Source organism: Cucumis sativus, chromosome 1 (genome assembly GCF_000004075.3).
Source record: "Cucumis sativus cultivar 9930 chromosome 1, Cucumber_9930_V3, whole genome shotgun sequence".
NCBI classification, from domain to species: domain Eukaryota; kingdom Viridiplantae; phylum Streptophyta; class Magnoliopsida; order Cucurbitales; family Cucurbitaceae; genus Cucumis; species Cucumis sativus.
In genome coordinates this window covers 1,807,379-1,834,033 of record NC_026655.2, presented here as the reverse complement: position 1 = coordinate 1,834,033, position 26,655 = coordinate 1,807,379, and the positions used below count along the sequence as shown (strand labels likewise).

At 32.6% G+C, this 26,655-nt stretch overlaps 4 protein-coding genes across 6 annotated transcripts; 3 read left to right on the top strand and 1 right to left on the bottom strand.

The window, feature by feature from the left end:
- Window positions 1–215: 215 nt before the first annotated feature.
- On the bottom strand, window positions 216–4,096 carry LOC101208305 (phosphoserine phosphatase, chloroplastic). Its single transcript, XM_004138149.3, has 8 exons — window positions 3,946–4,096; window positions 3,284–3,513; window positions 2,769–2,901; window positions 2,582–2,689; window positions 1,297–1,390; window positions 1,001–1,150; window positions 873–926; window positions 216–560 (listed from the first exon to the last, which is right to left on the bottom strand). The coding sequence occupies exons 2-8, from the start codon at window positions 3,504–3,506 to the stop codon at window positions 435–437; spliced, it is 888 nt and encodes a 295-aa protein (XP_004138197.1). The 5' UTR covers window positions 3,507–3,513; window positions 3,946–4,096; the 3' UTR covers window positions 216–434.
- Window positions 4,097–9,336: 5,240 nt separating this feature from the next.
- LOC101217969 (respiratory burst oxidase homolog protein F) lies at window positions 9,337–16,172 on the top strand. Of its 3 annotated transcripts, none has more exons than XM_011650116.2 (14): window positions 9,339–9,788; window positions 10,567–10,714; window positions 10,824–10,872; window positions 11,354–11,467; window positions 11,969–12,376; window positions 12,839–13,225; window positions 13,717–13,812; window positions 13,922–14,037; window positions 14,262–14,364; window positions 14,922–15,101; window positions 15,197–15,322; window positions 15,413–15,541; window positions 15,769–15,847; window positions 15,945–16,172. In XM_011650116.2, exons 1-14 carry the CDS (start codon window positions 9,401–9,403, stop codon window positions 16,052–16,054), a joined length of 2,433 nt encoding a protein of 810 aa, XP_011648418.1. In that variant the 5' UTR covers window positions 9,339–9,400; the 3' UTR covers window positions 16,055–16,172. The 3 variants fall into 3 exon arrangements, 2 of the variants coding, with proteins under 2 accessions (XP_011648418.1, XP_031740782.1); XM_031884922.1 differs by having other exon boundaries at window positions 10,564–10,714; XR_004216398.1 differs by lacking the exon at window positions 15,945–16,172 and having other exon boundaries at window positions 9,337–9,788; window positions 10,564–10,714; window positions 15,417–15,541.
- An 884-nt stretch (window positions 16,173–17,056) lies between these two features.
- Window positions 17,057–21,017, top strand: LOC101208060 (S-adenosylmethionine carrier 1, chloroplastic/mitochondrial). Its single transcript, XM_004138148.3, has 9 exons — window positions 17,057–17,298; window positions 17,737–17,852; window positions 18,118–18,175; window positions 18,326–18,475; window positions 18,856–19,066; window positions 19,187–19,232; window positions 19,873–19,987; window positions 20,060–20,132; window positions 20,266–21,017. Exons 1-9 carry the CDS (start codon window positions 17,154–17,156, stop codon window positions 20,510–20,512), a joined length of 1,161 nt encoding a protein of 386 aa, XP_004138196.2. The 5' UTR covers window positions 17,057–17,153; the 3' UTR covers window positions 20,513–21,017.
- Window positions 21,018–21,942: 925 nt separating this feature from the next.
- LOC101217729 (DNAJ protein JJJ1 homolog) lies at window positions 21,943–24,510 on the top strand. The gene is made up of 3 exons (XM_004138269.3): window positions 21,943–23,669; window positions 23,756–23,814; window positions 23,936–24,510. Exons 1-3 carry the CDS (start codon window positions 22,020–22,022, stop codon window positions 23,991–23,993), a joined length of 1,767 nt encoding a protein of 588 aa, XP_004138317.1. The 5' UTR covers window positions 21,943–22,019; the 3' UTR covers window positions 23,994–24,510.
- Window positions 24,511–26,655: the final 2,145 nt, after the last annotated feature.

The window sequence follows — 26,655 nt, the reverse complement described above, 5'->3', positions numbered from 1 at the left end:
CAGTGTGCAATCCATCCTTATGATTTAAGGATAAACATACAATGAATTTTAGCCCTTTACTTTGTAAGCAAATAAATAACATGAAAGATAGGCAAACCAAATTTGTTTAGTTATTTTATTGAGATCAAGTTTTTTGGTTCTGTTCAGGCTGTAAATTCAATACTCACCCTCATAGTGAGAGCATTTTACAACTGTGAAAAGGTAAATTTTGTGTGTTGAGAAGAAAAATGCTTCAGAATTCCAATCCTTGTTTATACTTTATCAGTATGAGTTTCACAAACATGATAATGGGGGGTTTTACCCCCAAAAGACTAGAATAGATGTGTTGAATGCAAGTCTGCAGCCATAAAAAACAGGCAAGCAGTACAAGATAAAAATAACAAACAAAAGGATGTAAGAATCAAAACATGAGAAGTTTTGAAAAGAAAATTGTGTTAGTCAAGGGAGCTGATCATATCTACAAAATTGAAAACCAGCCAGTCAGCTTTTGAAGCGACGTTTTCTCGAAGTTGAACACCACCATAACATATAAACAAGTCAGCACCTCCAGGTTTACGAGCCTAAACAGAAAGAAAATGCATTAGAATTAGAAGAAAGAAAATACAAAACCAGGCTCATTTGTCGGATGACTTTACAGCACATTCAGCTCAGTTAAGTTAAGATCCGTTGTCAAATTAGTTGGAATCCAATCATCGTATCTAATTAACTAAAACCATGAAGAAGAAAAATATAGGCATGAAGCCACAATTATGAAGCTAGTAAGTGGAAGTCGTTTGCCTATGTAGGATTAGCTGGTAACAGGTAACCATGATTGTCTAGAATAAGATATTTCAGATGAAAAAGAAAATGGCGGATCAAAGGCCTCTTCTCACCTCAAGATCAGTTGCACCGTCCCCGGTCATGACCAATGTCTTGTATCCACGAGCCTGCAAAACCAACCTGAATCAAAATTTGTATAAGTAAAATCAACCGGATGTCATACCAAACGTAATGATTGTACCTTCCTCAGTTGCTGTACCGCAACTGCTTTTCCCCCACTCCTTGAAGTAGGCTCACTTTTGTCGAACCCCACAAATTCACCATTGCTTCCAAAAAGCAATTGGTTGGCAAAAATATTCTCATGTGGAATGCCAAGAATTGATGCAACAGGCTTCACATAAAGTAGCTCGTTGATTAATAATAATGAACATCAATGCCTCATTAACTTTCCTAAAACTGATATTAGAAATTGATTAGTCCTTGATGAAATGAATACAGAGTAACAAACGTGAGGGCCCTCAGTAGCCGTGAACTTACATTTATCATTTGACGAAAGCCTCCCGAAATCAGATATACATCAATGCTGTTAGCTTTTAGCTTTTTAACTAACTCATCAATACCTGGAGAAAGCCTAAAGAGTAACAATCAGCACTATGAAAAATAGGACTAGAAAACTTTTAACAGGATAAGCTGGAGAATTAACGAGAAAAGCCGAAAAATATATCCCTGCTTTTTACTCCTACCTTTTAAGAGTTGGTTTGAAGATTTGAAGCACAAATGCTCTTATACTGTTTTACAGCGACTGCAAAGTCTTGTTTGAAGAATTACCACATAAAATACTTCACATTCAATGAAAACTTTTCATGTCCATTCTTTTGTGGAAATTTGGTGAGTTTGATTGTTATAATAATGCATCGTCTCAGAAAAAGACATCCAAACATTCTATTAAAAGATTACTTAGAAGACTTATTTGCTAATGGAACGGGCGGCTGTTAAAATAAAAATACTTAAAAAACAAATTTGCAGCTGTTAAATATCAAACAATATCTGAGTGCCCTTTGAGCTGAACGTTCTTATATTGATAACATTATGTTAGGATACTTCCTAACGAGAACAAGATTTGAATTTATTATAATGTAACTATAAGAAAATACAAGATAAACCCAAGTATAAGGCACTTGGAGCCTCCCTCTTGAGTACTCTCACCCAAGCCCTAGATCACTCCATAGAATAACCTCCCTTACTCTCACTTACCCTCCCTCTACTTATAACAAGTAGTAACCACCCTAGTAACCGCCTTTATACAATAACTACTAGTAACTTCCAATCTATCTAATTACCCTTATACCCCTTAACCAACATTATACTAGATATCTAGTACCTAACACATTAGTGGTCTAAAGAGTCTGTTATTGACAAGATAAAAGATGAATTATACAACCATCTTGCATTATGTTAAGAAAAATACAGAAAGAAAGATGATAAAACCAATATCATTTGATCTAGCCAGACAAGTAGGCACGGAAGTGGGAGACATTATCGAAGTATGTGTATCTTTTGCGACCTATTTAAATTCCTTTTTAGGACAAGACCCTACATCAATTTGAGTGTCAAAGAAAATTGTAGGATTTTAAGTCCTAGGTAGATGGCCACTATCGCTATGCTTTATTCACCAGTAGTCTTAGAAACAGAAAGCCCTAGTCTATATCAGAGTACACAAATGTTCTATAGACATGTATATCCATAATCCCCCCCAACCCTTTTTTGGTATCCTTCCATGGTTAAGGAAAAATGTTAATGCATGTGGAATATAGCTCCATACCTTGGAGGTTTCTTAGCAAGAAATTCCTCAACTTGGGAAAGAGAAGGGTTAAACAAAGAAAGTCTAGCCGCCAAAGCATCCTCAAACGGAACAGAACCACCCATTGCCCTGAACCAGACTTACAAATTTCAGTTGATGAAAATTCATAGATGCCAATTAAATCATGTAAAAATCAAACAAATCAAACCTAGCAGTCCATTCTGCAACCGCTTCTCCAGCTCCGCAAAAATCTGCTAATTCGTCAATGCCCTCATCTACACAAACTGTGCTATCAACATCAAAGCATACTGCATTTGCACTTCTCCACAGTTCCAACGCCTCTGATATTTTGGGAGTAAAGTTTAAGGCCAGTAACCAACAAAGAGATATGAAAGAATATCTACCAAGAATGGGTTAATGAACTCATTAACAGGAAGAGTTCAGGCATAGTTATTTCACTGATTACTGAAATATGACATTTTCATTCTTCCCTTCGTAGCTCATATTGACCCCCCCCCCCCCCCCCCAAAAAAAAAAAAAAAAAAAAGTAAACTAAAAGACAATTCCATACCACCTGTATTGTCAACTACTGACTCTACACTATCACTATGTGTGGCTGCTACCAAAAAAATATTATTATGTTAATCAGATTCCATTCCTACAAAGTAGATAAACAGTAGAGACACTGAGAGAGGACAATATATTCAAGAAATTTGTAGTGACCTTTAGATGGTGATGTGTTGTTGAATTTGGAAAGTGTAGGGCCTTCAATTGGCTGAACTGAAGCGGCAATTGGATTGAATGACATACCACATCTCCCCATCTCCATTCCACCTTTATCCAATCTTCTAGCAAATTGCAAGAACAACTTAGGACGAAATGAGGAATGAATTTGTCTACAATGAGTAGGTAATGGTTTGATTCGTGCACTCAACAAACTTTCCATCAATTATCTGTCATAAACATAACAAAGTATCCAAATCAGTGAACCTGATCGACACATACACTCCAACACTAACCCAGTTCAATTCAATCAAAGAAATCACTAAATCAACAACAACCCATTAATATATATGTGATATAATATGATTTAAGGAACCTAGATCCACATGAACTCATAAAACCCAAAAGAAAACATAAATTTACCATAAAAATCCAAAACAAAATCACGAAGAACAATAAGAAAAAATGGTAGCAAGATAAATTTAACCCTATACTAAGCTTTTTTTTCCAGGGTTTTCCACAAATCTTCCCCAAAAACCAAACGAATAAACGGTAAACTGAAATGGGTGCGAGTGAAAAATGAACAGCAATGAAGCAAACAGATTAAGATTGATTATAGAAAGAAAAATGTGAAATACAAAGACAGAGAACCAGAAATTTACAAAGCTTTGTGTTCTGTCTTCTCTGGATCTGTGAATTTTTTTCGCGATAGTAATCAAAGTTCTTGTTGGAGAGAAAGCTTTGCTCCACCTTCGACTTGGCTTTTTGATGAAAATTTACCTTTTGAAAACGATTTTGGAAAAGGTTTGAAGTCAGTTTTCAAGGTGTAATTTAATTGTTGAAAATCAATGTATTTTTTTCTTTTAAGAAAAACCAATCTAATGTTTAATTGTTTACTTTCAAATATTTAGGATTGTTTTTTTTTTTAATATAATAAAATTTAAATATTAAAATATAACAAAATGTTACTATTTACCATCATCCGATCATCGATAAGTTGTTATATTTAAACAATTACCGATTTTTTTGACCATAAAAGTCATTTCAGTAGTGTATACAAAAGCTTGGCCGAGTAGAGATTTATTTCCATGGATGGATCTATTGAGGGTCAGGGGTCACGTGATAGATTGTTAGTTGTATCTGAAATGAATTGCAACATTTTATTACATTTATAGACATTTAGATTCATTTTACCTATCTTTTAAAATAACTTATTTTATTACATCAAATTTGCAAATATAACAAAATTATATTAGTGATAATTTTTCTACTAATAGTAAATATTTTGCCAAATATTATATTTTTTTACTGTTTCTTTTTTACCATTAAGGTAATTATAATTGGTAGCAATTTCAAAAATAATAATTAAGTATATAGTAACATTTAAAAAAAAAACTGCAAATATAACAAAATCTATCACTAATAAACTCTTATGGTCTATAAGTGATAGACCAATATTTGCAACACGATCTATCAACGATAAACTTTGACAGATTTTGCTATATTTGTAAAATTTTAAAAATATTATTACATACATGATTATTTTGAATCTAATTGCTATATTTGCAACTATTACTCAAAATTATGAATTAAATAGAAATGAAATTCAAAATGTATGAACTAAAAGTGTAATATTTTAAAATTCGTCCAAAAATGAACCTAAAAACTAGGTAAAGAAAAGAAGAAGAAGAAGCAATTTCCAATTTCCTCTATAGTAAAGTGAGCCAATTCACCCATTTTCCCAAAGGGCTATGGTCTAATTTGGCCACCTTCTTCCCCACACGACAAGTAACAAACAAAATGAGCCATTTGTAAAATTAGCCCTTTTGATGTGAGCTCATTTAATCCAATTCAAATCACTAAAACAGAAATATATATATATATATATCACATCAAATTAACTAAGAGCTACACGCCAACACCTTTCCAAAATCAAATATAAAGGAGAAAAAAGTGCTTTTTTTAATTCCTACATTTTGAAACTAATTTTCAATTGAGTTCTTGATCTAGGGGAGTATTTGTATTTGGAACGTTTAATTGAGCTCGATAAGAAGGAATGTATATGAAAATAAAGTTTTTAAATATTCGTGAATATTAGAGAAAAAGATGAAAAGTTTTCGACAAGTATACCGATTTCAATAGTAAACACCATTGAAGTTGGTATTTTTTTAGATGCGGCCACTGACATTTATAATGTTATTCTTTTAGTTCTTTTAATAATTTTATTCATAGATTTCAAAACGTTACAGATTTGTCATTTTTTTTAATGTTAAATGTCTACTAATTAAAAATTTAAAAATAATTAACAAATTATAATAAATTCATACTTATTATTAAAATTAATTAATGGATAGATCATAAATGCACAAAATTTAAAGTGAGCATATGAAAAAAATCAAGGCAACATATGCTCCAAATCAAAAAAAAAAAAAAGCTTAAATTTAAAAGGTAAAATCATTAAAATTTTGAAAGGTTTTTTTAAGAATAATAATAAAAAAATTTAATAAATTTTATTTTTTAATAGTTTTATTATATATAACGTAAATAGTTTGTTAATTTCTTTTACTATTGAAAACCTTAAATATTTTATCAATTTCATCGTTTTTTTACAATCCCTCGTCTTGAAATCTCATAATCCAGATTAAAACTAAACTCAAAATCTATAGACTAAAATAGGAACAATTTAAAACTCAAACTACTTACATTTATAGCCAAAATCTAAGATAAAAACGATTTATATTTTGTGAAATTATTTTAAAGAACAAAAATATTTATAAATATAACAAAATATTACTCATCTATATCTCTACTCACAAACACATACAATAATCTATTGAGTCTATTACAGATAAATAATAAAATCATACTCTAATTATAAATATGAGGTATTTTTAAAAATAACAAAAATAAATTAAAATATTTACAGGGTATAATAAATTTTTAGATTCCATCACCGGTAGTCATTGATAGACTTTTACGATGGTAACATATAAATGACTAAGTAGCATATCAGCGAATATCAGTGATAAAATTTAAAAATTTTATTGTAAAATTTGTTATTTTTAAAAATTTTCTTATAAATATTTTGGTTAATTTTGGTATAAAGAGGACGAATACGTGTTATTTTTAAATGGAGAAGAATTGAAGTAAAGAAGTGTAAGGTGGAGGTGGCAAGCAAAGAAAGTAAACGAAACTACCACCCAATGTTTTCTCTCCAAACTCACACTTTCCATTTCCTCGGGTCCTTCCCCTCTTCCATTTCATTATTATTTCATGGGATTAGTTGGTCAAGTAAGCCTGTCTATGTGGCAGTTGCATATGCCTACATTCGTGCTTACGTGTAAACAAATTGTTAAAACCAATGACATACGTTCATACACATTTATTGAAAAATGACAAACTCAAACCTCTTTCTTTATACATAAATGGTTTGCTATTTTTCTCTTTTTATTTGATTTTAAGCAATCCTTTGTACGTATTTCATTAATACTACTTTAACAAGTTACTCACATTTCATTGTATCTTTTACATTGTCGTCGTTGTTTCTTGTAGTTCGATCGGATAACTATCGAGATTAGAAGATGTTCAATCTGATTTTGTGTTTGAAAATGTGGAATCCACGGTATCTTTGTTATCGTTAATGTTATAGATAAGGATGACGTGAGAATTGTTATGTATTTGTTATATATATGTATATTGATATCTTTGTTGTTATTGTAACGGTTAATGTTAAGTGGAACTAACAATAAATGTGACAAAGTCGTAATTATTCTAAGTAAATGTGCATTAGTTGTGATCAATAGCAATTCAATTATGTTTTTTCTTTTTTTAAGTTTATTTAGGTTCATTCCGGCTACACCAATTTTAAATACAAACTGCTAGACATGACGATTGTTCATTTTAGTTTATTTACTTTAGAAATGTGCATATTAGTCGTCTATGTGCAATAAGACATGTTTAGATTGATTAAACTTTCTTTCCGTTTTTAATGGAAAATTGTTAAAAATATAATATTTGACAAAATGTTTACAACTTTATAGAAAAAGTAAGTATAAAGTTTTTTTTGTATTTAAGTGGTTTTATTCTATGGAGTGTGAATAGTCTGTTAAAATTTTCTATTAAAAAAAACTCAATTTTTAATTCATTTTATAAAAACAATTTTAAATAAAATTAGAAGTACTTTAATAAGGGTATTTTTAAAAATAGCAAAACAAATTAAAATATTTACAAGTTATAGTAAATTTTTGAATTATATCACTATAGCTTATCAATGACTATCAGTAATAGAATTTGCTATAAGTTATAAATATTTTATAAAATTGGCTATTTTTGAAAATTTACTTACTACAAAAACTATATGGGTCCATGTAAGGAATGTTTAAAGTGTTTTTTTCTAATTCTTTTTATAAAAACGATTTAAAATAAATTTTAAAAATATCATTTCAAACACTATATATATTTGTTGTCGAACCCTTCAATCTTTTTTCCAAATTAACTTATATTTTCACCCTAAGAAAAAAACCTCACACATTTAGTAAAAATCACATTGTCCAAACGCCAAAAAATGTCACTAAATAAAATATTATCTAGAACACGTAAAGACACATTATCAAATAGTAGCCATGCAGACTTAAATTAAACGAAAAACATATCTCTTGGTTCATATACTTTAAAGCGTACATAGTAATTAATTACCGTTATTTTTTCCAAAAAGAAACTACACATGTATTAACCGAAAGATCACTCCCTACCACACCCTAACAAGTTAAAGAAAAGAGAAATATCATACTCACAAGAGTCGAATCGAACCCCTTAACGACAAATAAGTAAACGAAAAGCTGTTATTACTTAGGATTGAACTTACAAAATCAGCAAATTTGAGAGAATAGTATTGTGAGTGAGAATTAAAGAAAATTATGAACATGGAAGAAAGCATATATAAAATAATTAAGCATTGATTTGAGAGACAAAAGGGAGAATTTGAAATATAAATTATGAAAATGAGTAGTCCTTTACACATTGCTTCTACATGCAGCCGTCCACAGCCGCCATGAAAGAACATGAAGAAAATAAAAAAGAAGACACCAAAAGAAGGGCTGCTAAAGCTAAACGTCAATTAATTCTTCAAAACTCTCTCTCTCTCTCTCTCTCTCCACATGATCTTTTTCGTTTGTATTCTATCTTTATATTCGAAATCTAATGATTAACCTGCCCTCTTCTTTCACTTTCTCTCCTAATCCACCCAATCTTACACCTTCTTCTCCTTTAATTATTGCGTGTAAGTGTTACGTTGTCGAGATGATAGCGAAAGTCCACACAATAATACTTATAATAAATCCTTCTTTGAGTTTAAAAGAGGATGTGGATGAACTGAGATCACATCTACAAATGAGTGAGATTGATCTGTAAGACATGAAAGTGCTATCTATACTAACAAACATGTGTTAGTCTCGTTTTTTTTTTCTTTTGCAAAAACCTTTCATTGATTTATAACACAAATAAGGATTTACAAATAAAGCAGAATGAATCAAAATATTTACAAAATATAGTAACATTCAGATTCTGTCAAGTAATAGTTATTGTTCATCGGTTCATATCATCTATATAATATGAAATTTTGACATTTCGTAAACATTTCAACAGTTTTGTCATTTAAAAACAAATTGGTAACACAAGAAAATTTTCACCACGTGAAAAAATTATAACAATCACAAAAAAATAAAAAAAAATCAATTGCAAAATGTCATCTCAAAGCATTTTTTCCTCGTTTTAAAACTAGAGAATGTAAAAGGAAACTTTTAGTGGAATTTGAACACGAGCAAGCTTAAAATATCTCTAATTAGAACAATAGATTTTGTCAAAATTGAACAAATTTAACACATGACAAGTTATGATTAGACGGAAGATAAACGCAGCTCAGAATCGAACTAAGTGATTTAGTTAAATATTGGTATCTAATTATTCACACATCTCAATCACTACCAAATATACACATAAGCCAAGCCATCTTCCATTGTCCTTATATGTATATATACACACACTTTCAACCACCACAAACTTGTCAAAGAAATAGAGAAGCAAAAATGGAATACAACATCAAGGGGTTAATCTCATTGTATGACTAATTTTTTGTTCTCAAGAGAGAGAAACTGGCATCAACAGAGTACTACTACTCAAGAAAAATGCATACATTTTTTCAGTTTTGAATTTGGAGAGTCAGTCATAGCAATGGAGCTTCGAAAAACAGAGGAGAAACTCTCTGTATCTTCATCGTTATCTTCTTCCTTGTCGTCATCGTCGAGTTGTTCGTCGTCGTATTGGTCTTCGAGGGGTGAGAATCATGAAGACAGATCTTCGAAGAGAAGTCCGAGAATGAGGTTTATTGATTTTCTTCGTGACAAGGAATGGGAATGGAAATTGGCTGAGAAGCGGTTCGATCAGCTCTGTTGGATTTGTGCTGGTAATGAACCCGCCATCAAGTCCTCTAATTTTCCCTTTTGCATTGGTGAGTTTTTCTTCTTCTTTTCTTTTGGTTGTTTTTAATTTTATTACTGTTCATCAAGAAAATGAAATATAAAAAACTCAACAGTTGAGGTTGGGGATAATTTGTTTGCATCTTCGTTTATTAGTCAAACTAAGGTCCGTTCTTCGTTCTTCTTAGTTCTCATTTGATTACCGTTTGATTTTTTGTTTTAAAAATCAAGCCTGTGGACACTCTTTCTCCCTATAATTTAAAAAACCATTTTCAAAAACTAAAAAAATGGTTTTTTATTTTTGGAATGGACTAATAATTCAACTATTTTAGATAAAACATTATAAAAAATAATGAGAAAGTAGATTTCATTTTAAAAAACCAAAGAAAAAAACAAAATAGTTATGAAACATAAACGTAACTCTACCTTTAGTAATTATTTGGGTTATGTTTAGTAACATTTCATATTTTTGTTTTTGGTTTATGAAATGAAGCATATTCCTCATCATTTCTACCTTTTTTTTTAAGAACAAGACTTTGAATTTTTAGCTAATCTACATGAAAAAAACAAGTTTTTTAAAAACTAATTTGGTTAGTTTTCAAAATTTAGATTAGTTTTTGAAAGATGGGTTAAAACTGTCTTAATTTGGTTGGAAAGAGTGTTTGTAGGATTAATTTTAAAAAACACAAACCAGAAATCAATGAGGAAAGCATTCGAACTGCATTGAAGTATTTGAACTGTTTCTCATTAAAAGTAATTTTTATTTACAAATTTTAATATGCATTAACCATTTATCTCTTCCCCAAGTAGGAATGTCAGAATCTCAGGAGTTTGCATATCAACTGTTGAGAGCACTGAGAAGAAGAAAGAATTGGAAAATAGATATCACTAAAAGTGAATTTCATATCCTTTGGTGCCACTTCACTCATTCCGATGCAACAACAACTCTATTTCACCTGTAAAAAACCTATAATATCCCTTTTTATTTAGCAATACATTAAAAAAGAAAAACTCATTGTTTCTCCTATTATTGAGTATTGATCTCCTTTTCCTTTAATGTTGTTCAGTTGTGATAGGAACATGGATGGAAAAGTTACTGAGAATGATATCAAACAGGTTTCTCTCATGTTTTTTACTGTATCTCTTCTTTTTCTGATATAAATAACCTCGAAAAGTTGTAATGATGCCCTCGAACATTGTCATTTGTTTAAAGAATACACATATACTCTTTGGGTTTCCTCAAATGTTTCAAAAGTACGGTTGGAGTAGAAATTTTTTAGAATTTTTTACGAAAATTGAGATGTGAACTCTTGGAGTTCACGTGTAAGAAGTTAATAAAACATAAGATTGATTTTTTTTGCCATGGTCTACGAAATACTCCTTAGGCAAAAGAATGAGTGGAGTTCACTACTTTACACTTTCCAACTCCCTCCGTTCTAACGCCTTTACATAAACACTTGCTGAAGGATTTCTATTCCAAGAGTAGTTTGAAAGTATAGGAGTATTTTTGAAATAGAGGGCAAAGATTGAGAGTATATGTTATAATTTAGTTTAGTTTTTACTTGTTCTTAGTAATGAATAAATTTGAGACTTGCAGATAATAATGTTAACTGCTTCTACCAATAAGTTATCCGTGACCCACGAAGAAGGAGAAGATTATGCTGCCTTAGTCATGGAAGAGCTAGATGAAGAAAAGCAGGGCTACCTTGAGGTATCATTATGTGCTTCATATCTTCGTCCTTCAAATTTATGACATGTTCGAGAGTGATTTACAAATGGTTACAATCATTTTTGTCATCTAAAAAAGCACCTTAAAACATGCTGTGAGAGCCTCATAACTCTATACGAAAAGCGGTGTGTTCTAAGGAAGAAGAGTTGAACAATTAGAAGTGATGAGCTAGTGCTCGAGAGTTAACATAGATTAATGACTATTTTTCAAAACATTTGATGATACTTCGATTGAGGAGAAGGTTTTTTAGGAATGCAGCCAAAGTCTTACATTGTCTAGATAAGAGGTACATTGTGAATATTTAAAGTTGGATGAAACAAAAAATAAACTCATGAAAGCTTGTTATGATCAAAGCAGACAAATAATTTGCAAATTTAGTTAGAATAATTCATCCTGTTTTGGTTACACAAATCTACTTTTATAGTTTTCATGATTAGTAATATTATGTGCATTAGTATTACCAATCTGTTACAAAAATTTCAGCTACATCAATTTGAGAACCTCTTCAAGATAAGCTCATCAAACGTTCTCTCTCCTCTAAACAAACAATCATCAAATAAACACATTTGGCAAAGCCACGATTCATTTCAAGAGTCCATATATGAGGCTGAAATTTTGCTTAGATCTCGATGGAGACGAGCATGGACGGTAGCATTGTGGTTGATCATCTGCCTTGCATTGTTCACCTGGAAATTCATTCAGTACCGCCAACGAAAGGCATTCGAAGTCATGGGTTACTGCCTCTCAATTGCCAAGGGGGCAGCAGAGACTTTGAAATTTAACATGGCTCTAGTCTTGCTTCCTGTTTGTCGAAACACGATTACATGGCTTCGCAGAAATTCATCTCTCAACTCCGTCATTCCTTTCAACGACAATGTAAACTTCCACAAGGTAAATGAAGCTTTGGTACTCCATAACAAAAACAACCCTGTAATTAATTTAGTAAATTCTAATAAACATACTAATTAGATTGCCATTGGCTAAAAAGCACGAATACAAATACTTGGTGATATGCCATTTTCTTAAAATCTAGAAAATGGACACGACAAGGACACATTCATACCACCTGTATACATGAAAGAAATTAAAAACCAACGAGTTTATACATTTATGTGATTAAAAAGTTAGTTTGATGTATTTCACTCCTAAATTCTATTACTTTGATCATATACGTGCCTATTTTAGTATATGTAACAAGTGTTCAAATAAATGTCGGTCTCGCTTCAACTTTGTAAAACTGATATTTAACGTCTATTACACTACCAAGCATGTGATACATCTAAAGTGTCAGTGTTTCTTAAGATCATCCGTTCGTCCACAAACTACACTAATGCATATGTTTTTCTAACCTAGTTAGTTGCAGGAGGCATTGTAGCAGGAGTTATACTTCATGGAGGAACTCATCTTGCTTGTGATTTTCCAAGAATTAGTGGTTGTGAGAAGTCAATTTTTAAGAAAACTATTGCTGCTCAGTTCAACTACCATCAGCCATCTTATGTTGAAATGTTGGCCACAACTGAGAGTTTAACAGGCATTATTATGGTCATATTGATGTTCATTGCATTTTTGCTCGCTACGAAATGGCCGCGTCGCAAATCGACCTCGCTTCCGAGGTCTATTCAACAAGTCACAGGATACAATACCTTTTGGTATTCTCACCATTTGTTCATATTTGTCTATGCATTACTCATTGTTCACTCCATATTCTTATTCCTAACTGATAAAACAACAGAGAAAACGGTAAGCCAGTTTTCTCACTCCCAGCTTTTTTCACTGCATCATAAATCTCTTTACGCTGTTTTGTTGTGATCTACTTTGATCATTAGTCTCTTTTCATTTACTTAATAAGAAATTTCGATTTTTTTTGTAAAAAACGTTTGCATATTACCTCGATCCTTATACGTTTAGTTTTTGTTTATTTTGATCCCTATCTTTCAAAAGATTTATATTGGTCTTTATCTTTCAAAATGGTCACTTTTTGAAAGTTCAACGACCTAAATAAACTAAAGTTGGAAAGTATAGGGACCAAAGTAAACCAAACTCAAAAGTACAAAGACCAGAAAGATATTTAAACCATTATATATATATATATAGGAGATATTTGTTAATCACAAACGCAGAAATATAAACTCTCACAAGGAAAAATACATCATATATTTTCTTTGAAGTATTCTTTAGATGCCCATATCTTAAAGCTGATTCTAATTTGTGTACTTTTCTTTTTTTTGAAGACTTGGATGTATATAGCAGTTCCAGTTTTATTATATTCTGGAGAGAGGATTTTTAGAGCAATTAGATCTTGTTTATACGAAGTGAATGTTTTGAAGGTATTCCATTTTACTTTCCTATTTAATACTCGGTAAGCCGAGAAGAACTACGACCTTGAATACGAGTATAATTTTAACAAGATTTGTTTGTATATTATGTATTATGCAGGCAAGGACTTATTCAGGAAAAGTTTTGTTTCTCAAACTGAGCAAACCAGAAAGATTCAAATATCAAAGTGGGATGTATGTATTAATTCAATGCCCTCAAATCTCCCCATTTGAATGGTAAGGAATACTAATAAGCTCAAGGCATCAAAGTTCAAAGTTCTGTTTATTAATGACATGTTCAAGAGTGATTAGGAAAGAACTAAAATCACTTGAAAAATGCTTTTAATCATCATTTAAATTGATTTTGAGTGACTTAAAAGTGTGTTTCAGAGTGATCTTCATCCCGAACATGCATTAATTCTTCATGTACTAAAAGCCGATAAGGTTTCTTGATGTTTTAGGCATCCGTATTCTTTAACTTCTGCACCACAAGATAGCCACCTCAGTGTACATATCAGAAATTTGGGAGATTGGAGTTATGAGCTCTACAGCCTGTTCCATGAGGTAAATTGGTGAGGAAGGATAAATTTTTATGATTCTCTTAAAGCATCATCTCTTTCATTATGGTTCTGTACTTTGACGACCATTTGGTTTTTGAAGATCATACCTATTTTCTCTTGAGTTGATCTTACCATGGTTTAAGTCTGCTTTTTTTTTTTTTTTTTTTCAAAACTTGAATGGATATTTGAAAACACCGGTAAAATGTTTATAACAAAACAAAAAATAGAGGTAGAAAGATGTCCATAGGCTTTTCAAAAACTAAAAACTAAAATCTAAATGGTTAGCAAACAAAGTTAGTAACTAGTGCCACTTCTAACAGTGATAAGTACTGGAAACATTCTTTTCAAATTAAGTTGCATATTCTATATTAAAACGGACACTCAACCTAAAGGCAAAATTGAATCATAATCAAGCTAAATTAAGTATAACTCAACTAATATAATCCTTGTTCTATCATCTTCGAAGTTAAATGTTAAATTCTCTATCTACATATAGTGTGTAAAGAAAAATCATGATCATGATCATGATGAATCTGAGTTATACAAATTTATGTTTTACAGGGAACATTTCCTTCGAAGAATTACCCCAAAATATTCATTGATGGGCCCTATGGTGCTGCTTCTCAAGACCATGTCAAGTACAACAATGTGGTACTAATTGGTCTAGGTATTGGAGCCACACCATTCATGAGCATCATGAAAGACATTGTAATCAAGTTTACTGAAAAATCGAATCGTCGTGTAAGACTCCTTTTCTTCCCTGTGATTTTCATCTCTTCAATTTCCTAACATTGCTTATCACCAACAAAGTATGATTATGGTTTAAAATTGAATAGGGAGACAGTGGAAAAGGCAACCAAAGTACATCAAAAACCTATCTTTATTGGGTTACAAGAGAACAAAGCTCCTTTGATTGGTTTAAAGATTTCATGAATGATTTAACATTTACAGACCAAACTCAGGTAAAAAAAATATACATATATATATAACTATGTTGATTTTAACATGTTGTATAGTTAAGAATGTAATTCTAATATCACAAATGCTCTTAGTTAGCTGTGGAGATGCACAATTTCCTCACTAGTGTATATCATGAAGGGGATGTAAGGTCTGTTTTGATAAGAGCAATTCAAGCCTTGCATTATACTCGACGTGGCATCGACATTGTCTCCAAGACTCCCGTAAGCTTTCCATATATACACATCGTTCTTGTCACGTTCAAAATCACTTTAAAACACAACGTTAATCGTTCAAAAGTAATTTACTATTTGATTAACAACGTGTTTAAAAGTGATTTTAAACTACCATGTTGGCTAGCTTACCTTACCACAATGTTTTAATGTGTTATAGTAAATGAGTTACAAAGTCAGTTTGGTTACCGAATAATACCTAACTACTTTATTTGAAGGTACAAACTCATTTTGGTCGACCGAATTGGATAAACATCTTCTCAAGTTTAGCTCGGAGGCACGCAAGAGAAAGAATCGGTAAGATCAAAGCATAATCAAAATTTCTGTGATCTTTAAACTAAAAACTTTGTATGAATTACTCATTGAGAAGGCTTTTCTTTTTGGTTCTAAACAGGAGTTTTCTATTGTGGTCCTTTGGCTTTGGCAAGAGAACTAGAGGGATTATGCACCAAATTCTCCACCAAAACCTCAACTAGATTTGTATTCCACAAGGAAAACTATTAGATCAAACATTGCTTTTCAACTATACAAAATTGCATCTTTTTTTTTTTTTGTAAATCACACAACAACCCATTACAAACTAAAGAATAATATAATTTAAAGTTTGTTCAAATTTAGTTCATATACTTTCAATAAATATACAAATTAGTCATGAATCGTAGTTTATTATATACTAATTATTTTCAAAACCTTTTGTTATCTATAACATTTCTATTATAAATTTTAAAAATAATTTTATCAATTTGGTTTTAAAAACCTTAAAACCTTATTAAAGTATTATATAAATGAACATTTTTAAAATAATAAAATAAATTAAAATATTTACAAGCTATAACAACTTTTTTTAGAAAAATTGCACCAAGTGACAAAAACATTTAGAAAAAAACAATTCATAACATATATTTTTTTTTGCATATTGCGAATATGATAAAACTATTGATATCAAATGGTAATCGTAGTGTTATGGACTTTTAAATTTGCTATTTTTGCAATTTAGAAAATAAAGTAACATGAGGTCTATTATCATAAGTTTTTTTTGCTATTTTTGTAAGAATCTTTTTTTTATTCTATTAATGATAGAAATTGATTGACTTTTATTACTGTCTATCAATGTCATCGACAAAAACATATTAATATCTATCAAAGTTTATTGTGAATAAAATCTGAAAAAAATTATATATGTTGTAAATATTTTTGTAAAATTTACTATTTTTGACAATTCCTCCGTATAAGAAGTAGGAACTTGTTAAAAAAACAATACAAGAAATGTTGCAACAATTTGTCTCTGTAAAGTATTTTAAATAACAAAGATTGCTAAAAGTATTTACATAAAATATAGTAGTCTACTTCGATAGAATGCTACTATCTTTGTCGAGATATAATCGTTGGTGCTAACTTGAGTCGCTTTAATTATTGTAACATCGGACGCTCAAGTGATATAATAGGTTAAAATACCATTTTAGTCTTTAAATTTTAAATTTGGTTCAAAATTGATCATATTATGCTTTAATTTTAGTGTTCGTACTTTCTATAAATTTGAAAATTTGAAAATGATTTGAGTGAAACAAAATTAGGAACTGAAATTTGAATAAAGCCCTAATTTATGGTGTCCAAACTCGATATTCTAATAAATGCTGGAGAACTTCGAGCAGCTCAAGCTCGTCCTCTTCATTTTCAAATGGCGGCAAATTCCTCAACTTCCACTAACGATCGAGCTTTGAGCACCGCAACATCCAATCACTTCTTCGGTGAGCGTTTTCTTGGATTTACTTTTTCTCTCTAGAAACCATTTGCTCAACCACGCGTTCTAGCGGTTTAATCGTTTTACATTACTTTGCTGATTTCACCTCAAGAAATGTAGGAAATGGAAAAAAAAAACTACTGACCCTCATAATGAATTGCAACTCAGGATTATGTGTCATATTCATCTTTTTCTCTATTCAATATATAATGGGAGGATGATGCAGAACTTTTCGTCGATGAAACTATTTGTAAAACTATAAGGGTTAATGAAAGGTTAATGGTTTTGTGTATTGTTTGAAGCCGTAGAGAAAAAAATTGCAAATACCTGCGTAATTTTAGTGAACTATCAGTTTCTTAGACTTGTTGCTCAAGTAGTAAATTGCCATTATATTTGAATGTGTTGAGGTGGTTTATTACAAACGTGCTATTTTTTTTTCCTGCAGAATGGAGGGAGTTTCTATGGGGAGCTATCGCGGGAGCATTTGGAGAAGGAATGATGCACCCTATTGATACCATAAAGACTCGGATTCAAAGCCAGGCGATTCTATATGGAAGTCAAGTATGACGCGTAGGAGAGCTCATGCATTGTGTCAGTTGATGAAAATACTTTAATTTTGTCTTCAGGATATCAGCTTGGTGAAGAATTAAATTTTATTTCAACCACAACGTTTTTTGTCGTGGGAAACTATTATTAAATTCAATCATCATATTAAGAGTTGGCTGCGGCATTTAATAAAAAGAAATTCCGGCCCCCTTCCCCAAGATTTTGTTGATTTGATAATTCCCAACTCTAATTTGTTCATTGTTCATCTCATTTATATCAGAATCAAAAGAGCCTGTTGCAGATGGTCCAATCAGTATGGAAAATTGACGGATTAAGGGGTAACCATTTTCGTTATTTTTTTTCCCACTAGCGGCTAAAATTTATGCTTCCTTTACATTCTCGTGTTATTGTGATAAGTTCAAATTTCTTGATCGTACTTGATTTTGCTGTAATATTTGATTTTTTATCCGGTTCTAATAGCTCTTTAGGCTTTTATAGGGGCATAGCTCCTGGAATTACTGGTTCACTTGCCACTGGAGCTACATACTTTGGCGTTATTGAGTCCAGTAAGAAATGGATTGAAGAAACACATCCTAGCCTTGGCGGTCACTGGGCTCATTTCATTGCTGGAGCCGTTGGTAAGCAATGGAGCCTCACGAGCATTATGATACCCCTTCTGACAAAGCTCAATGCTAATGCATTAATAACTATGGATGTATTTAATCCTGTTTCATCATAAAATAGTTAACGAAATTCAGTACCCCATTTTTTCACGTAATTTTGCAATTCCAACCCCCATCTCAAAATAGAAGTGTATTGTATAGATTATATTTCATGCCTGATTTAGGATTCCCATTTTACGTTTTTCAAAAGCAGTGACCCAAGGCATTTACAACTAGTTAACTTTATTTTATTTTATGACCTGAACCTCCAATGCTAATTATTGAAAACTAAAGCCTGTCTGTGAACATCGCAATAATCTAGTGTTGCTCTTTTCTTCCTTCATTGTCCACTTCAGGTGATACACTGGGTTCGTTTGTGTATGTTCCATGTGAAGTTATGAAGCAACGAATGCAAGTTCAAGGCACAAGGTCATCTTGGAGTTCTCTTCCCATGAAGAATAATATCTCTATGAATCATGGTGGGCAAATGTATGGCTATTATTCAGGGATGTTCCAGGCTGGTCGTTCAATCCTGAAGGAACAAGGATTAAGAGGATTATATGCGGGGTCTGAACTATAAACCAGATTAACTTTAACTATTGGATTTTCATAATTTTGGTGACAAAATATACTTAAGAGAAGTATAATTACTAACATGATTGTGACCCCTCCCTTGTATTATTCCAGATATTGGTCTACACTAGCCAGGGATGTGCCGTTTGCTGGTCTAATGGTATATAAAATTCTGAATCTCTATACTCTTGTTTGAGTGACTGACTTTTTCCTGTTTTAGTTGCTTATGGATTGATTTCTTCTGTATTGATTTTAGTTATGTATCTGCGGATGTCACTGTCAAGCTAGATCCTAAACTTAATTCTAAGTTGCTAATTGATAAATATAGAAAATGATCTCTCAGGCACACACACACACATTGAGTGGAGCCAATTCATAGAATTCATAGAAAATGATCTCTCATGCACACACGTACACACACATTTGAGTGGAGATAATTCATAGAGTTTGCATTAACTCATGAATATGACTTAGATGTCTTCTATGAATGGCTATGTATTAAAACCACACACTACTCAAATTTCTGTTAGCTTAAAGAGAAAATTTCCATTAAGGATAGGTTACATTTTCATAATTAATTATGTCTTCTTTTGCAATTACTTTATACTTTGTTCAAGTCGTTTTTCTTCAAATTATATTATGTTTTAGTTATCTATGCTACACACAAGTGGAAGACTTGAACAAAAGTACTTAGTGCTTTTATAGATGCTGTCTTGTGAGCATCACTGACATCGATTCTGTATCTTCATACCTTGGATTCATTTGTTTATCAATTAAATGGTTTAGTTATGATACCACAGGTCATGTTTTATGAGGCGCTAAAAGATTTCACCGAGTATGGGAAGCAAAGATGGATGCCTAATTCAGATGTTAATAGCTCCTTGGAAGGACTGGTGTTGGGAGGATTAGCTGGTGGTAAGCACTTTGATAGCCCTTCAATTTTAGATTACATGATTGACGTTTAAAATATGGTTCTAAAATTGTTAGGTATCAGTGCTTATCTGACGACTCCCTTGGATGTTGTTAAAACAAGAATGCAAGTTCAGGGATCAACTTTAAGGTACCAGATGATTATCAACTTGCTCAAATATGTTTTTCTCGTGCAATTTCACTCTTTTCTACCAATATTATTGGCTTGGTAGATCTTCGAGTCAAGATAGTGTTTATATGCAGTACTTTCTCTAAAATCTCAGGTATAACAGCTGGTTGGATGCGGTGAGAACTATCTGGCGGAGTGAAGGAACAAAAGGAATGTTTAGGGGTAGCATACCCAGAATCACATGGTATATTCCAGCTTCTGCTTTAACTTTTATGGCTGTGGAATTTCTCAGAGACCATTTCAATGAAAGATTGGACGACGAGTCCAAAATCGAAGCTGCTACTTTATCAGGTGACAGCAAAGGAACAATGCGAGAAGCGGCATTAACTGCCCGGGACTGAATCAAATTTCAATCTATTGACAGAGAGGTACATTGATTCTTGTCAAATTTTGCAGGTAAACATTGTATGTTGTATTTGCAGTAGTAATCAATCAAGAGGATCATTAGGTGAGATGATAAACTAGTGAAATCACAAGACTTGGGGGAGGGTCTATGTTTTATGAGAGAGACTCACAACCAAGTCTTGAAAAGCAAAAGAAAGGAGTAGTCGAGTAGATAGACAATAAATGTAGTTATTGAGCCCTTGAGTTTAAAGTTCCTTCATGTAATCTCAATTCATTGGTTAGCTACAGCCTACAGGTCATTTCTATAGTTGGTTTTAGTTTTAATTGATTGATATTAACTTCAATACCACATTTGGGTGTGTTCTATAATGGCCAGGGAAGGTGTCCATGGAATGTTGTTCTGTTCTTTGAATCTTCAGTTAAGTATATAAGATTCTAACAATAAACACTTGGCGTTGGACATCATTGATTGTAAAATACGTTTAAATGACGACTTCTAAATATATTTACAAATATAGCAAAATATAGCAATCTATATGTGATAGACTGTTATCTATGCTTATCATGATCGTAGATAGATTGTGATATTTTGGTTCATTTTGTCGTATTTAAAGGTAGTCTTTTTATAAATCTTATTTGATCTTAAAACCTTAAAAGAAATCATTCGAACTTTTAATCTTTGCCCATTTTGATGGCTATGATTCAAGTTTTATGATAATTGGTTTTTTTTTTTTTTTTGGAATGGACTATGGTAAAGACATCTCAAGGAAAAATATGAATGAGATTAATGATAGTAAATGTGATTGATGATTATATTATATAAGAATTATGTTAATTACTGATTCCACTAGGTGGATGTAAATGGATGAGGTTATCACAACGTAAATGAAAATCATAAAATGGGGAAAATTTATTAACTATTAAAAATCATTTATTACATTAATTTTAATATAAATTTTTATAAGTAAATAAGTTTAGCTTCCATAACACTTTAATTTAAAAACATTAAAATGTAATTTTCATGCATGTATACGTTTTTTCAAATGCAAGGATTAGTGTCGAGAGAAGTGTGATAATATCAAATAGTTAAGGTTATTAAAAAACGTGTTTTCTATTTATGAAACACTTTTATTTAATTTCATAATTTTATTTTAGAAAATTTATTCACCTAACTCTAATAAAAAGAAATTAAGTCTAAAATAGAGTTATTAACTTTTAAAATAAAATAATTAAAGATATGATTAGTTGAGTCTAAAAGATGATTAATAATTCAAAGTTTATAGTTCTAATTGATATTACATCTACTCATAGTTATAATTACATTTATATTGAGTTCTTAGCTATATTTGAAATAAACGTTAATATTAATCTTAAAATAAGATAACAAAGCCAAAGGGAGCCTAATTTTGTGTATAAATACTAAAATACAATTTATGTAAGCTGACCCAAAAGAAAATCCCATAGAAAGAAGGAAGAGCATATTCCCTAATTCTTTGCCCTTCCATGGCGTCCGCTAAGCGATGCCATTACGAGGTCCTCGGCCTACACATCGACTGTACCCCCGATGAAATTCGATCGGCGTACCGTAAGCTAGCTCTCCAGCGCCACCCTGATAAGCTTGTCCAGTCCGGTTTGTCACAAGCTGATGCCACCGCTCAGTTTCAAGAGCTTCAGCACGCTTACGAGGTTCTTTCCGATCCTAAAGAACGCGCCTGGTACGATTCCCATCGTTCCCAAATCCTCTTTTCTGATGCCGGATCGGTTAATTCCAGCTCTGTTGTTCCTAATCTCTTTCCGTTCTTCTCTAATACTGTTTATTCTGGCTATTCCGATTCTGGACGAGGGTTCTATAAGATCTATTCTGACCTTTTTGATAAAATTTATGGGAATGAGATTAATTTCGCTAAGAAATTAGGATTGCGTTTGGATATGGTTCGTGAAGCTCCGGTTATGGGGAATTTGGATAGTCCGTATACGCAGGTGACTGCGTTTTATAATTACTGGCTTGGGTTTTGTACGGTTATGGATTTTTGCTGGGCTGATCAGTACGATGTCATGGCCGGCCCCAACCGGAAATCGAGGAGGTTAATGGAGGAGGATAACAAGAAGCTGAGGAAGAAGGCAAAGAGGGAGTACAATGAGACAGTGAGAGGTTTGGCTGAGTTTGTGAAGAAGAGAGATAAAAGGGTGATTGATATGGCTATGAAAAGGAACATGGAAATGGAGAAGAAGAAGGAAGAGGAGAGGGAAAGGAAAAAAAGGTTAGAGAGGGAGAAGATGGAGAAGCTTAGAACATATGAGGAACCTGATTGGGCAAAGGTTGAGGAAGTTGAGGAGGATGAAGAAGATGTGTTTGAGGAAGAGAATAGGAGAGGGAAAGAGCTGTACTGTGTTTTGTGTGGTAAGAAGTTCAAAAGTGAAAAGCAATGGAAGAATCACGAACAGTCGAAAAAGCACAAGGAGAAGGTTGCAGAGTTCAAAGAATCACTAGATGATGAGGATGAATCTGAAGAATTTGTTGATGAAGGGGAAGGTGAAGGTGAAGAAGAAACTACACGGCAGGATGATGAGGTTGATAAACTAGGGGAGGAGTTCAAGGAAAGTTTTGATATTGAGGAAGAAGAAACCGAAAGTGGTGGTGGACTTAGTGGGAGTGAATACGACGATGTTCATGAAGTTGATAGATCAGATATGGTTGGTGAGGCACTTGGATCGAATGACGACGACGAAAGAGATATTCTTGAAGCAATGGCAGCTGGACTGCGAAATAGGAAAAGTGCAGCTTCAGTGAATCAGCCTGAAGCTTCCCCAGTCAAACCTCATTTTGAAAATGAGAACGATGAGCCAAATCCAGCAGAGTTTGAAAATGGTAAGAGAGGAAAAAAGAGTCGTCGAGCCAAAAAGAAGGGCAAGGGAAACGATGAAGCTATGAATGAAACAGATTCTCGAAATTACAAAACTAACGGAGATGATTCATCACATCAGCAGGATTCCACTTCCAATTCGTTGCATAATGATGAAAATAGTGATAAGGGGGCCAGTGAGTTGGCCAAAGAACAAAGAGCTTCAAGTAAATCCGCTGATCGGAAAGCAGTTGCACAGAATGACCTGAAGATCAACTCTAGACACTCATCTAAAGGAAAGAAATCCAAGGTAAACTTGCATTTCCACCGAACTGTTTTCTTAATTCCTTCATTTACTTTAGCCAACAGTTTCTAATAATCCAATGTTAAACTCAGTCAACATCTAAGGATTCTGGCAATTCATGTGACACATGTGGAGAGGAATTCGACTCAAGGTAAGCCTTGTTTACAACTTCCTTCGTGTCTTAATCCCCATCATATTTCCTTTTATACCTTACACTAAGATAATACAATCACTTTTAGATTGAAACTGAAGTGGGTTTCGATGTCCAACAGGAATAAACTGCATAAGCATTTGGGAGCCACAGGACATGCTTCTTTAAAATATCGATGACAGAAGTATGTATGGACATCAATTTTTGACACATACCAAGGTTTTGGATCAAGTTGCATACCACACATTCAACGAAGTGAAAAGTGACAACACAACTTGCAGGATGCTATTCCGCAACTGATCAAAACACCTAATGAGAAATAGTGAGTATTCTAGAGTATAGCGGGATTGTTATCTATCCAGAAAGATGTTTGGAAATTGATATAATTCTTTACATTTCATTGTTTTCTTGTAAACTGCAAGATTCCAAGGATTTAAAACTTGTTCTTTATTTAATAAAAGCAAATACGATTGGAGTTTGGCTCTTACATGTGTAGAGGAGACCCTTGGGAGAGGTCATAGTACCAGAAGAGAGTTGCTAAGTATGTTATTTAGTGGATTGTCCTTAAAAAGAGATGTTATTTAGAGGGACTTATGAAGCAAAGATTTGTTCTTACTTACTTGATGGATTTTTATCAAAAGTAAGATTTGTTCTTACTTACTTGATGGATTTGTATCAAAAGTTCTGTGTAATTCATCTTTATTGCTCTGCCTTAAGGTTAAGTATATCGTAGTCCTAATTGTAACCTTATAAAATGTTTGGCATAAAATCGTTGGGGGAAATTATAAAAATCACACATGAAGTATTGTAGTAATTTTATACTAACTTTTAATTGGGTTTAACTTCTACGCATTGCTAGTTTAGGAGCTCATTTAAACAATAGTATAAGTTTGAGGGTTATATTTTTTTATTATTAAATGTTTTGGGATTCTAATTTCTACACTTAAAAGTAAGTTTTAGAGCAGTTTAAGGGTCTAATTTAAAAAAGTTTAGGGTTTATACCAATATAATTACCACAAAATAGAAGTTGCCAATAACCTATAATGATTTTATAAAGAAAAAGTTGTTATGCAATCACAATTTTACATAAACTAAAAACCCTATTTATTATGAAATTTCTATGTTTTGGACATAAGAATATTGAAGAAAGAAAAGACGTGAGTAAGTTGTGTCAAATATTTATGAAGTAAAAGGGTGTTAAAAACTTGCACAAGATAAACATGTTAAGTGACGAACCAATGACCATGAGATGGAGAATACAATGCAATACAAACACAAAACAATAGGTGTGGTTGGTAGTCAGACAAAGATCAAATCGTGCTAGAGCTAATAAATATGAACATAATTCCTTCTCCATCTTCCATATCTATGCTTATTTTGTTTAATTGATGTCAATATTAAGTATTGGTAGTTAATTATAGAGAGCAGGTGACTTAGACTATTTTAAACAAAGAAAAAAATAGCTTTAGAAATAAAGTTAAGTCTTCGGTTTGAACCTCAACATGTATATCCAAACATGAGAATGCATGTGACAAGAAAAAACTTCGAGGGATAGTCTATTTTTAACTTTAACATATATGTCTAAAGATGTGAATATGTGTGGCACGTGCGTTAAGAGGTTGTTTGTCTTAATTAGAAGTTAAGTATGAAACCTATTGTCGTTTCAAAGAACTTCCAATTCTTTCTAGTTCACGCTATGAAATTATTCCTTTGTAATATGTTAATTGTTAGTTCAAATTCACTCACATTCCATCGTGGCATTCAAGAATAACTAGTAGATGTAGTTAATAGAATAGTTTAGACGTAGAAAAGATAAGAATATAACATTCAATTTGATAACTATTAAGTCCCTGAGTTCGACCTTGATTTGTCCAGAAAACCTTTCTCGATGCTTATATTTGAGCATAGAAAAGAAAAATGTGTACGCAATTTGACATATTGTTAGAAGTTTTAAGTAACAGATGTGAGTATGATGCAATTGTCGTCACATGCATCGTTATTGCATCTCTATATATTGCGTTCATATAACCACACAAAGAAGAAATCAAAATAACCAACACCCTCAAATTTATTCTTTCCTTGTGTTGTCATCACTTGGCGTTTGGAGGATTAACTCGGTGAAGCATGAGAGGGTGTTGGAGTTCTGGTGATACTGGGGCAAGGGCGTGCAAAGCAAAAAACGTCATGAATGTAATGCATCAGCGTGATGAACCGCATGTTTTGCCTTTGAGAGAGGCGTTGAACAATGAGTTCATTTTTCCTAACATTGGCAATGAGCTCTCTAGACCTTGCTGATGATTGTCCAACTTTTGTTCACGAAATTCAAGATCTCTATGAAGATCAGCATAATGGATCTCATCCATCTCAAGACGTTGAACAATGGCTTTCATCTTATCCGTCTCAAGACACACCTCGTTTAGCTCCTCTCGAAATTGATAGAACTGAAATTTCAAGTCTCTTTGCATGCTTGCAACATGATCTAGAGCTTCAATCATGGGTGTGGAAACAGTCCGCGTGATGAACGTGAAGATATCTTCTTCCTCACCATCTAAGGTATCATCTCGGGCAGGGTGAGAGGTGTTAAGTATTGGCTTTGGTTGGATTGGATGGGCATTTGTCTCACCATCAAGAAACTTAGGCTGGGAAGAGCCTTCGTTCCAATGTCTGTTCTTTGGTGGCTGCCTCATCGACAACAGGGGGAGGCCACAGAAGAGTATTTTGCGGCAAGTCATGTTGGGGGGAGTTGAATTCAAACTCTTCCTCAATAGGAGGAAGGATAAGATCATTTTCGGGTGGAGGCAATGGACGGTGTTTTTGTTGGTGATGCTGGTGGTGGTGTTT